At 43.9% G+C, this 17,653-nt stretch overlaps 1 protein-coding gene across 5 annotated transcripts in view; it reads right to left on the reverse strand.

The window, feature by feature from the left end:
• The window catches only part of samd11.S (sterile alpha motif domain containing 11 S homeolog), a 138,237-nt gene extending 130,097 nt beyond the window's left edge, over positions 1-8,140 (reverse strand). Inside the window, exons 1-2 of one of the 5 annotated variants that reach the window (XM_018227833.2) lie at positions 6,852-8,140; positions 4,236-4,276 (exon numbers count right to left, since the gene is read on the reverse strand). In XM_018227833.2, coding sequence (XP_018083322.1) covers positions 4,236-4,276; positions 6,852-7,296 — 486 coding nt within the window. In that variant the 5' untranslated portion in view covers positions 7,297-8,140. Of the gene's footprint in view, positions 1-4,184; positions 4,277-5,508; positions 6,575-6,606; positions 6,761-6,851 lie in introns of those variants that run through there. The other 4 variants (XM_018227832.2, XM_018227838.2, XM_018227842.2 and 1 more) reach the window with 4 other exon arrangements.
• Positions 8,141-17,653: the final 9,513 nt, after the last annotated feature.

Raw genomic sequence — 17,653 nt, forward strand, 5'->3', positions numbered from 1 at the left:
TCGTATGTAACTTTCTCCTAAAGCATCCCTAAAAGTAAATGGAATACATAGTTACATAGTTAAATTTGGTTGAAAAAAGACGAAGTCCATCAAGTTCAACCCCTCTAAATGAAAACCCTGCATCCAATCCACCTCTTTCCCAGTAAAACGGGGCACGCGCCGGGGCTGTCGACTCTCACCATTGCTATTTGCGTTAGCCATGGAGCCTTTTGCGCAGGTCAGGTCTCACCCTACAATTCAAGGTTGGCATATTGGGCAGCGGGAAGAACGTATACACTTACTGCTAACGGAATACTGTAAATTGAATGTGCATCCATTGTGGGAGATTATATTGAACAAGACCAAGGCATAGGAATCACTTCTACTGGGCCCAATGGGGCATATTCAGCTATTAAAGATGATTCTTCTATCCCAAGTTAATATATGTGCTACTTCAAGCTACCCTGATAGTAGCAAGAGGATTCTTTACTAAGCTTGATTCTCTCATATTCTCAATATTTGTATTATCTAGCAGACAAATGAGTCACATTGCCTCATGGATGAAAAAGAGGTGCATTACCAAGCATTATTCCAATTACATCAGCTATTAATTGGCACCCCTCACACTCTGCACGCTACATGCTGCAATGGCTGTTCATTAAAAAACCTATTAAAATGGCATATCATAACATTGTTATACAGCATGCTTGCCAAATTTAGCTTAAAGCAGCAAAGATTTTTCAATTTACTGGTCACCTTCCTCAGACCCCACTTTGGTGTAACAACTGGTTCCCAGGTGTTGAAAGAATGGGGAAAAATCAAAATTGGGAAAACTGTGCCATTTATACAATCCGTGATGTTTGGAGGCAAGGCGAAATGGTTAGTTTTTGAAAGACTTTTCTCTCCCTGTGCAATTTAAAATGCAGCCTATCCTGATATCCCATGATTTAGTTTTTGAAAGAATTATGCAAGGCTCCTCCAAGGGCCTAATTACAAATCTATATGCAGCCCTTCATGATAAGTTATGTAATAAACCACTGGAGAAATTGAGAGGGAAATGGGAAGTGGCCCTTGGGCCTATAGACGATGATGAATGGGATGAACGTTTGGAATCCCCATCTCAGGCCTCTCTCAACTACAGGGATATGATGTTACAAGTATTCTTTGTGCACATGGCTAAACTGCACCAGATTTTGCCGGAGTCCTCATCTGAATGCCCCATATGTCACACTGATAATGCTACATTACTTCACATGGTCTGGGACTGCTCTAACTCTGTACTGGACTTCTTGCTAAACTTGATTCAGTTCTTGAAGGGGAGATTCCACGAACACCTCGAGCATGTCTGCTCTATGTTGGTCTAAAAGAACACTTTACCCAGTACCAATGCATGCTAGTTAGTGAATGTTTATTTCTTGGGGAAAAAAACTCATAACTAGAAAGTGGAAAGACCCATTGCTGCCTAAATATTCACAGAGCTGTGCGTCCCCAGTGCTCCTCAGCAAACGGCTGGGCGGCATGCCGCTCCTACCAACTTGCCGCCCTAGGCCTAGGCCTGAAGAGCAACCTCATTTTCTGCTTGTAAATTTGCAACGACCCCTAAGCTTAGCGTCTCAACAGCTGCTCAGAGCTCACTGAGCATGTAGATGTTGCAGACACTTTCCAAGATGGTGACCCTATGTGACAAGTTTGAAGTCCTGAATCATTGCTGCTATTGAGATGCTGAAACTTTAGGCTGGTGCAATAAGTTCAGTGTATGACATTTTTATGGTTTAGTTCTCCTTTAACCCCAGGCTTACTAGTAATTTTACAGCAGAAAATGGATTGTGAGCACATTAACCCCAGACATGCCAGCAAGATCACTGCAGAAATGGACCATTAGCATATTAACCCCACACATGCCAGGAAGATGAGTCCATAAATATATTACGACCACAGTAACACCAGACATGCCAGTAAGATCTACTAAGTCTCCTGAATACCTGAAACACCAGAAAAAATTAAGTCCACAGTGAAATGCAAGGTCATCTTTAGCTTTTTTTTCACCTCATTCCAAAGGAAGGATAAAGCAAGCAAGCACTTAGCGGGGGCCCTGAGAGGCCCAGCAAGACAACAGGCAAGAGATGAGGCCACTCAGTAAAGAAATAAAAGCGATACAGTGGACAAATGTGGGGAACAGTGAGTGAGCAAAGGATCATTTTAATGACAATTTAGCTGGGATAGCAGTTCAGTTTTAGAAGAGTGTGTGCTTTAATGCAGAAAATAAAAACATAAATAAAGTTCTCATGGCAACATATAGTAGTGCAGCGGTGTTAACCCATGCAACCCAAGCTGTTGTTGCACTATAACTTCCAACTTCCAATGTTTTGATTTGTCGTTTAGCTACAACTGAAAGACCACATGTTAAATGCGTAAATAAATCCTTAATAGATTGGACTGATACACTTAATTTGAGTTTCAAGAAAACATAAAGCATGAGGTTTTCCCAGTATGGCTCCTCTTAAAGGCACAGGTGCATAGTGTCTAAACAGCCATCCAGTTGTTTTTAGAATTCCCACCATTCTCAGTCAGTCACAAGCTTGCCATATGATTTTTGAGTTGCAGTTCTGGGTCATCTAACAATAGCTGGACATCAATGAGCTCAAACATCTCTTGAACAGGTAGCCAGCCTAAAAAACACGAGGGCAGGTATCCAACTGTTTAGCAAATGAATTACAAGGCTCATGGTTGAGAAATGCTACAGTGGATCCAGCCCATTGGTGATATATTAGAGAGGAAAGTGGAGCACGGCTCACATAAAGCTGCATTTAAAATCTAAATTTATACAGCCGTGTAAGGCGCATTGACGTTAGGTAATAAAGCAGGATATCAATGAAACTGCCATTTGATCCACAAAATTGTCTTTTTGACTAATTTCTTCCGTCTGCCTATAGGATTTCATTGATTTTTACTGTTCTTCACCATTAATTCCCTCTTGTCATTTATTCTTTTATCACCGTCAGCAATTGCAGCCTGGTAGCGAGGGAAGTTCTGATAAAAGCCACAGATAAATCCGTAGGACAAGATGGCTCCAGGTTATTATGGACAGGAGGAGAAGGCATTGGCTCAGCATGTTAAATTCAGTGTTCTTAAATTATAAGGCCATCTCTGAAATGCAATTTACATATACTATTCATCTGTTTGGAGACATGGGTTTTTCTGTTGGGCCATAATAAAAATCTTGGTTGGAATAGAAAGTGCCAGGGATGTACCAAATTCATACATTGTTTTTTATTCAGCTGGACCAGCTGTTTTAAAGGATTTGGTTCTGCTGAACATTAAGTATTAGGCAACTCCAAATCCTACAAGTCCTGAGATTTGGTTGAATCCCAAACAAAATCCTGAATTCAGTGCTACCCTAAAAGTGCACTCTCTATAATATTTCTTGTGGACTCCAAAAAACATTTCATAGGCCAAAAACAGTGTGAACGGAATTAGGAGAAAATCAGCCGTACCCGTATCGTCATGAAGGTGGTAGATGCCCATGCAAGGTTATAGGATTTCCAAATTTAGACCGTCCACCAGGAATGAAGACCTACTAACTGGACTTCACTGGCCTAACTTTCCAAAGATGCCAGCAATTTTTTCACCTGAGCTGCTGCCCCCCCCCCCACCCCAGCAAACAGCAAAGCATTAAAACTAACCACTTTTCTGAGTCAATAAGTGAAAGTCTGCCATAGCTATACAGTTCACATCAATAAACATTACTTATTCAGTACATTTACTTTGAGAATATTGAAGCTGCAGTCCCTTTAAAGCCCATTTATAAAAAAAAACAACATGAAGTGTATTAGCATTGCTCTATTTTTTTTTTTTTGTAATGATCTTCATGTATGTACATTTGGCCCAATTGGTGCCTTTATTATAGCAAAGTGGAAATATATGAGTCACCATGGAATGTGTAAATGTTGCCATTCCATCCAGTTGGATGCAGCCAAACTTTGCTGCTTTCATGTAGTTTTTCTCTCTTTTTACTAGTCTGAAGGAAATTGATAATTGAAGCCAAAAGAGACTGCTTTTGTAGCAGCCAAGGAAGAATCTCTGGCGTAGGCACAAAGCAATACATCTGCCAGGCAGACGGCCCCAGTGGCAGGACCTCTCAGACCAAACACTTGATCATATGGTGATGTAGAAAGAGTGGCACTAAAACAGAACAATAATCTTACCACTGGAGACGAAATTCGACAACCAGGGCAATCACAGATTGGAGGATGTACCTGCAAGATTCCTTTGGACATAAGAGTCTTCAAACTTTTCCCTGGTAACAGCATATGAAAGAGACAAGAGGTGAGACAAGTTTAGGACAAAGTACAGGCATTTGGCAAAACATCAACAGAGAAGGAAGCAGTCAAGTGATACATGCCTTCTGCCAAAACTATTGTAAGAACATGGCAACGCTCAATGCCAGGTGGGGGGCACTCAAACAGCCCCAGCATGCACTGCTTTCCCTCACCTCATGCATTCACCCACAATACCTCAACCTAACGATAAACCATTGCAGCCATACTAGTAATGGGATTAAATGAACATGCATGCAGGTAGCAACCCAAACATACTAACTTATCAGTGAGACTTAAAAGTAGAAAACATGTTTAAGGGCTACAGCACGAAAGACTTGGATATAAATAAGCAAGCAATGAAATGATAAATTGCACATATATATTCCTCATGTATATTAAGGAATGACCTGCTGACACACAGTCAGATATCTGTATGTAGGGCAGAGGAACGCACTGTGTAAATAAAGCCTTCCTGTCAGCCCCAGTGTCACGTACTGGCAGTGCCCACTGAGTTCACAGTGCAGTTTTCCAACCATATAAACAGACTTTTCTCCTGTTACACTCCTCCCTCCCCTCCTTCTGCCTGGAAGCTCTCTGGGGGGTTAATGACCTCTCATTAGTGCTGCCCTGTCTCTCCCCCCTCCTGCTTGGCTCCCACCTCCTATCAATATTAGACGCACTCGCTGTCCCTCTCTCTTAACTGCTTCAGTGCCACAGGGGACAGAGTACTGAGCGTCACATGCTGCCAAAAAGAAAAAAAAGTTAACTTACTCATAACCACCACCCTCTTCCCCAAATGAGAAATACAAATGATTAACCAGTGGTATCATTACCGGTTGTGGGTAGTGACACAAGGCTATCCCTATAAAATATGGGAGTTCCCAATGTAAAATACTTAATGCTCAACAGCAGCTGGAGGGCCCCAGGCTGGACATTCATAATCTCAAATCTACCCATGATTAAAATTCAAACTATATGATCAAAATGTAATTAATTCACCATAAAATCCACCCAGAAGTTCAGCTCTGTTGCATAAATACACATAAATAACCACGCTAATAAATGCTAGTATTATGGCAGTGGGAAGTCATATAAGGCTATCCCTAGGAAAAAAACATTTCCCTGTACCCCAAACTCCAATTAACATATTCCTTGGTACCCACGGTATGGCAGGGTGTGGCAGTGGATGCATCAACCCCTCTCCATTTACCTCTCCAACCCCAGCAGCTTGCGCCTCAGTGCCAAATCTCCAGCCTGACATATGGGGTCACCAAAGAGAGAGAATATGGTGTGTGGGGAACAGAGATGGTTCCTGGTTCACTCTGAGCACCAGCAGCCCTTGGAGCTTCCCATAACCACGTTTGGATATTACCCACCCCCCAGACTACACTTCCAGGAAGAAAGCAGCTGCATTAACCCGTTCTGTGACAGTGACAGCCAGGAGTTAATTCTTCCTCTACAGACTTAAAGAGTTAACCAGTTTAAGTCATTGCATGGGCTCCAAGTAAAGGGCAATGCGGAATTAGCCACACAAGGCTGTGAGAGAGTAAAACACTACAAAAATAATAAAAACGATACCCTTTCAATAATCATTGTATTAGAACCCCTGGGCATGGGGCTAATCAGACTGAATTCTGTTTGGCACTGGGTGGTTCTGAGAAGGTTCATGGAACTCTATGTCCCTAATGGGTAAGCGGATAGTGAGTTCAGAGCAGTTTAATAGAGGAACCTCTAATGGGGAAAGAGACTTAGAAGTTTCAACAGATTCCACACAAACAACCCCTCTGCCCATGAGTAATGAGATTGGGTATCCCCAGCTGCCTCACTTAGAGCAACGCAGGGTATCTCCCTCTTGTCCCCTGCCATTCACTGGTACTGGGGTATTAGTATCCCCTTCCTTCAGCTCTACAGAAACAGAGCCCCGGCTACTAACCATATGCTGCCTGATGCCCCGTTAACCTTTAGATTAGACTCATTTACAGAGTGCCACGGTTAGTTACATGGAATAATGAGGTTTAACTACATCCAGCATCCATTGAGTTAAGAAAAATAAAACAACTAAATTAACTCATTTCCTATCGAGGAGACACTTTGACAAATGCCCTTTCAGTCCCAGCAAATGCCCTTAAAATGATCCCATCGATCACAGCCAATCCCATAATAAATATGCTCTCAAACCTAACAAATACCCTGAACCCCATCCTATGTGGCCAGTACCTTATCAAGGAAGCACATAGCCCACAATAAAAGGCACATATTTGAATATACTGAGTGGATGATGATGATAAGAGGCTAATAAATAACCTACCTAAAGAATATCGCAGCCAGCACAGGATCCTGCCAGACACACAGACTCCCTAAGAATGCCAAGCATTTGCCACGAGCAAGACATTAGACTTGTGTCAGAGCTAACCCTAGTGACTGGCAGTTTTGGCTGCTGCAGAACTACAACTCCCAGCAAGCCCCAGCCAATGAAGCCACCCCAATGAGCAGCACGGTGGTTCGGTGGCAGACTTTGCCTTAACTTTTCTTTCTCCCCAGTCTCCCCGGTACCTTTGTGTCTGATGCTCCGCTTCCAGTCCTTCGCCGTCTCCCGGCCGCTGACAAACTGGAACTCGTTAGGGGTGAGCCACTCTCCTCGGTATCGGATGGAGGGCCCTTTGCTCCCTTGGCACAACTTCTGGATGTAGAGCAGAGCCTTGTTCTCCCCACACTCCACCTCAATGCAGGGCTCCCCCTGATCAAAGAGCGGCTGGAAGTCCGGGATGGAGGAGAACCTCTCGAGCATCATGTCATCGGGCAGCGGGGGGTGGTGGTGGGGCTCGGGCAAGCCCAGGTAGGCTCGGTGGGGGGAGAAGAGGTGCTCGTAAACTGGCGGGTGCGGAGTCACTACCGGGATAGCGGCTGCGAGGTAACCCGGGATGGAGTCCATGGGCTGGTTGAAGGCTGCGAGGGCTAGCTCCTCTCGGTCCGGTCTCTCTTTCTTGATAGCCGGCATGGTGTCCCCGCGTTGCCCCCTAGTCCGCGGCAATGGCACCTTCTGCTGTAAGTGCGACTTTGTGCTTTGTAGGTAGCGGCGACTTTTGCTAGCAGCGAGTGTCGGGCTTCAGTGCAACTCCTGAGCTGCTGCTCATGTGCCTGACACTTGACATGCTGGAGAGGGCTGAGCCGCCGGAGACTTCATCGTGTGTGTGTGTATTTGCTTCTGGAAATTCTTATTGATCCCCCGATCAACCAACCTCGCCCCCCCAATGATGAAAAGTGCAACGTGGGGCCCAGTGGCCCCTACTCACCTCCCTGTGCCCTTATGCCCCTTTAAGCTCCTCTGGCCTTGGCACGCAATGTCCCCTCCCCCTCTCGCCTTGCCACTGCCCCTTGGCTGACCCTGTGGCCAAATGAAGCCGTTTCGGCTAGTGGCTACTGTGAGTCCCCTCATCCACCTGCTGCCGCCAGTCTGCCTATTAATGAGGAGGATAATAATAATAATGATGATGATGATTACATGTGAGGGAGCTGCTGTCCCTGGGGTGAGGGATCTGCTGCCTCCCCAGTCTCACTAGCACATGTCCCTGGTGCTTAGGGGCTGCCGGGGGATCCCTCTATACTACATGTCACACACTGGACTTCACACACTCTCTGACCGAACAACATTTGCCTTCTCCGCCGCTTCTCCCAACTTGGCCCATTTAAACATCACTGGCGGCAGCGGGAGGGGACAGGGGGAGACGAGGGGGTTGTGTGACGGACGACATGCTTGGCGCGCCCTGGTTGCTCCTACTGTGGCCCTGCTGAGCCTGCCGGTTACTCCCTCATGCCGGAGAGTCTTCGTGCGGAATCCCTAGTCTCAAAAATAGTTTGGAAACTTCCAAGTCTCCTCCTCTCCCATGGGAGGCTCTCCCTGGAGACTGATAAGTATCCAGTTACCCGGAATGTGCGCCCTCACTCGCCGCCACACAGCGTTACCATAAACACAATACTCCGGCTTGTCCCAGGAGCTCACGCTCTCCCACACGGACTCTCCTGATATCCTGTAACCGGCACAGGTATATCTATAGTGCGACTGTCACTCACGGCTTTTGTGGCTGCCACTTTACCACCATGGACCAACGAAGTTACCGTTAACTCTTCCCCTGCCTGCTGCTGAGGCACATTATCTTCTGTCACAACATAGGGTTAATGTATCTCTGAAAGAATCCCTCAATGAACACTGTTGTGCCTTATCACCTATAGCAGGGAGTAGTTATACGGGAGTTTAGTCCACAAGGTTAGATTTAGTTGCCTGGCGACTAATCGCCTCTTCTGGGCAACAATCTCCCTGAACTGCCTTCGCATGTCTTCCCATCCGCCTCACGAGGAAACTTCAGGGGGACTTCGGAAAACGAAGCACCGCGTGTGCTTTAACGCAGGCGACTTTTCATTTTAGCAGATGGGAAGACGCAAAGGCAGTTCGGGGAGATTGTTGCCCAGAAGAAGAAGCGATTAGTCGCCAGGCGACCAAATCTCCCCGAATCTCCTCGTGTGGACTAACCCTTAAGGTTACCGCAAACCTAACAAATACTACGTACGATTGAGACGCAGAATACAAATATATATTCAAATGCCCGGTGTGTAATGGCCATAAATAAGATTAATGTACCCTCTGTAATTAAATTGACAATTATATAGATGCTGAAACTTACCATTGCCATGTCTTGTCAGTCTAATACTCTTTTCTGTTTTTTTTTTCTGGCAAGGAAGCAGTTACAGAGGGACTGAGTGTGTGTCTAGTATTGACATGAAGTGGGAGCCAAGCAGGAGGGGAGAGAGACGGGGCAGCACTAATGAGAGGTCATTAGCCCCCTAGAGAGCTTTCAGGCAGCAAGGGGTTGGGGGGAGGGAGGAGCAGGGTTGTCCTCAGTCATAGTGGGGCCAATATATTGTAAGTCGGACGCCTTTATTTAAAACGCAACCTGCAGGACTCTAGATTTGATTGAACTGCCACTCCCAGTATCCTTCATGAGCCAAAGGCTGTTGGAGGATGCTGTAACTTGGGGATCAACTATAATAGCTGGAGGCTGTATGTTGGGCAGAGCTCACAGAAAGGGTCAATGACACAGTCTTGTCTTTTTGTAGATTCAATGGTACAACTTATAAAAAAAAGAGAGATAAAAATGGCAAGCCTGTGGAATTTTTCATACTTCAAACGGCTTAGAAGTGTTACTTGTAGCACTTTTATAGGTAGCGCCTTTGAAGGAAGGGTGGTGTTCAGGGCCAGAATTACATAGTGGGCGCCCCTAGGCCCACTGCCGTTCATTCACCCGTGTCCCCTTAATTCATGCAAATTTCCATAATTAGGACCGGAGCATTGTGGATTGGGCAAGGGAAATTTACAAAATTATTGTATCTTCTGCGTATCCCCAGTGGTTTTGAACCAATGTGGGTGTGGTTGGGCAGCATGCCTCCCCCTAAAATCCTGCCACCTTAGGCCCGGGCCTTTCCACAAATCCGGGCCTGGTGGTGTTCTTACTTGCACCCCTGTAAAACGGTTTAGGGGTGGGGGGCTGGTAGCCTAACAGGAGAGAAATCAATTTATCTGGGGGAACTGCAAGATAAGCATTTTGCCTAGAACAGAATTTACCATCGGCAACAAAAAATCACCTCTGGTTGGTTTAAAGGAGACAGAGATGTCCAATCCATGGAGGTTGCCAAATGTTAGGGAACACCCAAGGCCGGTGCTTCTATTAACAGAAAACTGCAGGATTTCATGCTCAAAAATATCCCAGGCCCAGTCCCGGATTTGTGGCAAAGCCACAAAGGCCCAGGCCTAGGGCAGCAACATTTTAGGGGTGGCATGCCACCCAGCTGCATCCTAAGGAGCACTGGGGACTCAAAGTTCCCCAGTGCTAAAAGGAACCGTAACTCTATAAACTGAAAGTGTTTTAAAGTAATGAAAATATAATGTAGTGTTGCCCTGGACTGGTAAAACTGATCTGTTTGCTTCAGAAACACTACTATAGTTCATATAAACAAGCTGCTGAGTAGCAATGGCTGAAATTGAAGAACGGCTATATGGCACAGGATTAATAATGGATAACAGATAACACCATTATGTTCTACAGAGCTTATCTGCTGTGTAACATGAGCCTTTTCTCCTTTGAATGGCTGCCCCCATTGCTACACAGCAGCTTATTTATATAAACAATAGTAGTGTTTCTGAAGCAAACACAGCAGTTTTACTAGTGCAGGGCAACACTGCATTATATTTTTATTACTTTAAAGAGGACCTGTCACTTTTCAAATATATGCATATACTGTCTGCAATTCGATTAAACAGACCAACAGTTGAGAGATAGTTTTAAAAGTTGTACATAACCTTATTTATTCTTACTTTGCAAATAGAATGACTGGAAAGCGCCATTTTGATTAAAGAGCAGTAAAATCTTCCGTCCTTGTTCCTCTGCGTCTGAAATCCCGCGCATGCGCACTGACAGGAAGATCCGTATCAGGAAGAAAGAAGATAGTGGACAGGGTAGCGGCTATTTTCTAGGTAGCGGCTAGTTTCTAAAGGGACCTTTGTGGCGTCACTGTCATGTGGTCATACCATGTGACCGCTCCATTGCGCATTACCCATTATTGAGCTAATGGATTCTAATGGCCGCAAGATTGACAAAGCGCTCCAGTGATTCGGCTTAAGGTCGCGCTGAAAAGTAAATGAGATATTTTTACCCCCCACTCCTTGCAGGTTTGGTGGCAGGCTGGCCAGAGGCTTTAAGAGGCGCACAGATACTGTACTTACTCCTTCTTCCTCGCTTCAAGCCATGACATTGAGATGAAATCTCACGAGATTTTGATTCAGCATATTTTTCCCATGAGATTTTGCACACCGACTTTCAGAAAGTCGGGGCTTGTGGAGTCTTGTGCGCTCTTTTGAACCTCTGTATTAGTTACATTTATTTAAAAAAAAAGTGAAGCTATGTGATTACTATTAACTCTTTATTTACAGTTCTACTATAAGTAAAAAAGTGACAGGTTTCGTTTAAAACAATTTAATTTTTTGATGTTACTGGTCCTTTAACAGCACGCCCTTGCGCGTTGGAGGAGTTGTGCAGACTAATTGTTTGGTGATAGGACCATGCAGCGAAGGCCAGGGGGAAACGTACATGCGAACGCCTGGTGCTCGGACCATGTGGCCTCAGGGCGCCGCACTATCAAATCCAGCCCTGCCCAGGCCAGTGCAGTTTTCTTCTAACAGGAGCACCAGCAGCTATGTAAGTCATTACAGTCCTTTGGGTTGCCCCAGGGCCGCCATTAGAAATCACGGGGCCCCACACGGGGATCCAATCCCAATGCAGATTTACCGGGACTTATTCTTAAAGAACCAATGAGGGTACAGGAAATCTTAATAGGAGAAAAGCTTCTGTGCTCCTATTTTGTGCAGCTGGCAGCACGCTGAAAGCAGGGGGGCCCGGATAATCAAGTAAGTGAAGCATGGCCAGCCCCCCTTAGACACAAAATCCTGCGGGCACAGGACAACTGTCCTCCCTGTGACCCCCTGATGGCGGCCCTGGGTAGCCCTAACATTTGGCACCACCCATGGATTGGACATTTCTTACTCCTATAAGGAAAATGGCACTTGGTAAGACTTGTTATGGTAAATCTGTGCTACCACAGGCGACAAAATGCCTGTCCATTGCCTAACATTGTGATCACCGCAAGTAAAACATGTTACTCATTGGAATCTAACTTAATCACTGAGAATTGCCTTCATCTGCAGTTTCCCGCAATTAAGCTGGGTCTGTAATATGTGGCAATCACAATGTTAGGCAATGGCAGGGCATGATCAAGAGATCTTGCTACTGTAGTGCAGACTTACCATAAATGCCCTAAATGTTCAGTGTTTTAACCAGAAATTCATTTATTTTTGTGCTGAGTGCAGTTGCTCCTGGTGAGTTACTCCCTGAATACACTGTAGGGGTATGGATGCAATCAGCACCACTATAAAATTGCAATAGGGGCATTTGATCAGGTACCACCATAATCCTTATTTATTTGTATACCTTCTGAATGGAACAGCACTTAAAATGAAAGTTGGAATTACTGCAGTATGTTGCATCTTTTTAATTAACTTTATCCCTTTTTAGGAGTTTATTATTACTTTAATAGAAAGGGGGTGTCCTCAAATGGGATCCATGAGGCCGCCAGCAAATACAGTGAGATATAATGCTGGTCATAAATGGAAGTGTTCAGCAAGGATCATTTTGGGTCCAGGTACACATGCCCCAGACCATCAGCATAACATACACATGGCACATACTACTAAAAAAGTATATTATATGAAAATGGTTTATTTACACGGAGCAGAGTTTTACAAATGAGCTGTTTTATGCAATATATTTTTATACAGACCTACATTTTTCTGGGGTATAGTTCTCCTGTAAAAAAAAATCATAGGGTACATACAGACTCACATGTTGCATATAATCAGGGGCGATCCTGGCCCCTCTGCCGCCTGAGGCAGCAGCAGTTGCTGCTGCCCCCCTCCCCCGGAAATTCACTCTTAAAGAACCAGGAGCAGCATTTTTGCTGCCCCTGGTACCTAGTGGGGCGCTGCCACCTGAGGCGACAGCCTCAACTCGCCTCATTGGCGAAGCACCCCTGCATATAATGTGTGGAAAAACATATAAGCAGCTTTTTCTGCTTTATCAAAGCTACAGTATATATTAGTTGGACTATTTTGCAGCTGGCACAATTAGTAGCAGTCAGCATCCCCAGGATAGGGAGGGAGAGCAAGAGAGTTACAAAGTAATTTTGGATTAAAAAAAACCCCAAAAGTCTGTCAAGGTCAACTCTCTAAATGACACCCAGTGCATATATATAAATATATATAGAGAGATATGTACGATGTGCACCATAACCAGTTCATTTACCTGTGTGCCTGAGCTAAGAAATAACATAAACAATCCAGAAGAACAGCACTCACAGGTTTTGCTGAATTAGTCTTCCAACATTTTATTTTGCTCATTGTCTTGGTCCCCCCACAGGAGTCCTCTTTGTGCGTTGCACTGTTTGAGCAAAATTAACCATTGGAAGACTAATTCATCAATTCCTGTGAACTGTTCTTCTGCATTGTATAAATAAATATATATTTACTTATATAGACTTTTTATATATTCACATATACAGTATAAAACTATATAAACACATACTGTATATATTGTAAACTATCTGGAAGTCTTGAGGTCACTGTAGCTTTGGATACTATCATACTTGCCATCCCAATCACCCAGAAGGGAATTCCCCAACCTCACTGCCCTCATCGAATAATTTTTGCTGCTTCAAATGCATTTTTAATCCCTCGAGTTTTTCTGTGAGAAAAAGATCCCCACATATCTTTCTCTAATATCCTCTAATGTACTTGTACAATGTGCCTTACAAGTGCATTTTCTCCAGAGAAAACAATCTCAAACTTTTCTCATATGTCAATTGTTCCATTACCATTACCATTTTTTTTTGCACTCTCCATAGCTCAGTAATGTTCCTCTTAAGGGCTGGGGTCCAAAACTGCACTGCATAGTCAAGGTAAGACCTTACCAGGAACCTACAAAGAGGCAACATTATTATTTTCATTCCTCACGTTATTCCATTGTTTTTGGCAAGACGGTACTTTACTAACTATAGTAGCCACTAACTAGTTATACAGTTTGTTATCCACAAAAATCTCCAAATGCTTTTCAGTTAAGGAGGCCCACAGCATTTAGTGTTTATGGATAAGGAAAGAAAATTACTGGGGTTGAGACAGTGTCATATAAGGACAGGGGTGGAGAAAGTGGCACATAGAGGACTGAAAGCAGCATTGGACTGGGACGCCCGGGCCCACCGGGTCTGCTGCCTTAGGGACCCTTACACCACCCCCAGGACCCCCCAGCAGCAACCCAGTCCAGTTGCAACCTCCCTCTTCCCCTCCCCCTGTGCTCACCTATTCCTTCACACAACTGCAACTGGGGCCAAAGAGGGAGGTCGGGCAGCGACCGACTGAAGCCAGGGAGGAAGGTTGGGAGAGCTGCAGTTCTACAAGTAGGGAGCGTTTCTGGGCCGGCCCAGTCCGACCCTGACTGGAACTTAAAGGCAGTAGCAACGAGGGTATTAGAAAATGGCATAAGGAGATTGTGCCACTGGAAAATTAAACATGTAATGACTAAAATGAGAGACAATGAAATAATGAAATGTAAGCTTTTTATTCTATTAAATGCAAACCAGTTTTTATTTCTTTGTAAGTTTTTTTTTAGGCAAAAGCAAGGAGCTGGAATCCCAGTTGTCATGTTTAGTCCAATCTAAGAATCCCTTGCAGAGCAATTTAAAAGAATGATTGCCCTTACCCTATTCCTGAACCTTATCTCATTTTCCCTATCAGCTGTCCGTTTGCCCCATACCTAGGATGAGAACACAGAGTAGTGCATTGGGGTTGGTGGCCACCATGTGTGAGCAGATCACATCTGATGTGCAGGAATTCAGGAGTCACCCGCTTTTATCCACCCATGTATAAATATCTTAAAGGGGTTGTTCACCTTTAAATTAACTGTTAGTAGGATGTAGAGAGTGATATTCTAAGACAATTTGCAATTGGTTTTCATTTTCTATTATTTGTGTTTTTTGAATTATTTAGCTTTTTATTCAGCAGCTCTCCAATTTGCAATTTCAGCTGTCCGGTTGCTAGGGTCCAAATTACCTTAGCAACCATGCATTGATATGACTAAGAGATTGGAATATGAATAGGAGAGGCCTGAATAGAAAGAGAAGTGATAAAAAATAGCAATAACATGTGTAGCCTTACAGAGCATTTGTTTTTTAGATGGGGTTCAGTGACCCCCATTTGAAAGCTGGAAAGAGTCAGAAGAAAAAGGCAAATAATTATAAAACTATAGAAAATGAATAATGAAGACCAATTGACAAGTTGCTTAGAATTAGCCAGTCTATAACATACTGAAAGTTAACTTAAAGGTGAACCACCCCTTTAACCTAAGAAACATGGAGGAAATAAGCATACTGTAGATACATTGGCCAAAATCAGTCCTGAAAATTGTGTAAAGCTGTTATTGTTGCAAAGGTGGCTGTCCAAAACAAATTATGGTGGCTAGTGTTAGAAATGTGCAGCTTTTTCAGATTTGATGCCCGTAAACTCAGATTTTTTTGGATTATCCCCCAAAAACCACAATTGTTATTGTTATTGATTATCGTACAAAACCCAGCTCAGATCATGATATCTTCCAACTGTAAAAGGGACATCTGCCATTGACTTCTACATGACCTCGGCAGGGATGAGATTTTGGATTTAGAATTTTAGCAGCCTCGTGGCATAATAAATCTCGATTTTTTTTCCAGGAAAAGAAGGACAGGCAGTCCTTGGGATGCGGGTATCAACTGACTGTTGCATCTCACTGTTGCATCTCACAAGTAGTTGAAGTGGCAGTACTCACTGTCTCACTCAGTGTGTAATGTTTTGTGATGCTAGGACCCACTGCATCTCACAATATAATATGCTTGTTGTGTCAATAACCACTGCTTCTTACTCTATAATTTACTTGAGGTACCAGTAGTTATGGACTGGAGTACCAGGGGCTCACTAGAGAACCTCACCTTCCACTAAACACATAAAGGTACTCCCTGTTGCGACCCTGTCCCCTTTCTTCGTGCAAATTTTCATTATCTGGACTGGAGCAATGGGGATTGGCGCACTGGAAATTTTAAAAATTATTGTATCTCCTGCGCATCCCCAGTGTTTTTGAATCTATGTGGTATGGTTGGGCAGCATGCCAAAGAATGAGCAGGGTTGCACTGAAATAGGAGCTGTGCCGAAGTAGGAGCCTAGCCTGCTGGAGTAGAAACCGAGTCGTGCCAAAGTAGGAAACTAGAATGGCGGAGTGGGAGCCGTGCGGTGCCGAAGTAGGAGCCAAAGCCACAGAAAGGTAGAGGAAGAAGAAAATTAAGTTTCACTGAACACAAATTACCTTTTTTTTTTTAATTAAACCATTGGGCACTAATTTTTTTTATACTTGTAGGGGGGGATCTGGCCACCAATGTTTTTTTTAACTTGTAGGGAGGGCCACGCCACCAATGTTATTTTTTAACTTTTAGGGGGGCATTCCACCCATGTTTTTATTACTTGTAGGGGGCCCAGAAAATATTGTTGTACATGCCCTGTGAATTCTGAAAGATCACAGTAGAAATGGGTAATAAAGTAGTATGCAGGAAACTTTTTTCTTTTTAAGTGTTTCCATGATGCATGACTATGTTTGCCTCCTGCATCAAAATTAAAGAAGGCTGTGCAATCCAAAGAAGAGAGTGGGGCTCAGGGGTACAGCAGGAAAGTGCAAGGAGGTTAGCTAGGCCACAAGGAAGCTTGAAAAATAAAGATGGCCCTGAGTTCCACAGTGGAACGCACAGCAGTCTTTAACAGTATTAATCTCCGTATAAATAGTTTTTGTCAGTATGGCAATCCGTGGGGCCGCAGGGTGCCCAGCACAGAGGCACACAGTCAGCAGGCAATCGTCGGGGCCCAGCCAGGAGGTGCACTGTCATTTGCAAGGAGGAGGTCAATCTATAAGAGGCATAATGTTAAGGGAAGTGGACCGTCAAGGGTGGGTGGGGGGGGGGGGAAGAAGGCAGTAAGCGAGGCCCAGCAAGTCTGGGGCCCACTGGGTATTTTCCTGGTTTACTGGTGGGGGTACCAGTTCCTGTATATAATGTGCTCCATAAACTACATACAGTATAATGTTAGGGCACCATTACCAAATAACTCTCACTTTATAGTCTACTTTGAGTGTCAGCACCCATTGAGTTTCAGTATTATGTGTGCTTGGAGTACCATATTCCATTCAATGTATTTTCTTGAGTGTCTTACCCACTTTTCTCAATGTTTAATATGATGCCATTAACAATTTTCTCATTACATAACATGCTTTAGATACTATTGTCTATTGCTGCCTCTAGGTAATGTGCTTGAGATGTGTATGGTGAAACATTATGGGTATACCTCATTTTTCTCACTGGACAATGCAACTCATTAACCCTGCTCTCAAAGTATATAATGCACACAAATTGCAAGTATATACACTCTGACTATACAAGGATATATTCACTGATGGGTTTTGTAGCTAAAAGAATACATGCATAGTATATTGGGTCTGCACAGAGAAAGCACTACTTATTTTCCATTACGACAATGGCACAAGAGGCAATATCAAGCATTTTTTCACTGCAGATTTTAGTAGCTCAATAAGTGGGGGACATGGTGTTTATAACCACCCCCTCAAATGGACATTCCTTAAAGGGACAGTAACACCACAAAATGAAAGTGTCCTAAAGTAATGAAAATATAA

This window comes from Xenopus laevis, chromosome 7S (genome assembly GCF_017654675.1).
Source record: "Xenopus laevis strain J_2021 chromosome 7S, Xenopus_laevis_v10.1, whole genome shotgun sequence".
In the NCBI taxonomy this organism is placed as follows: Eukaryota; Metazoa; Chordata; class Amphibia; order Anura; family Pipidae; genus Xenopus; species Xenopus laevis.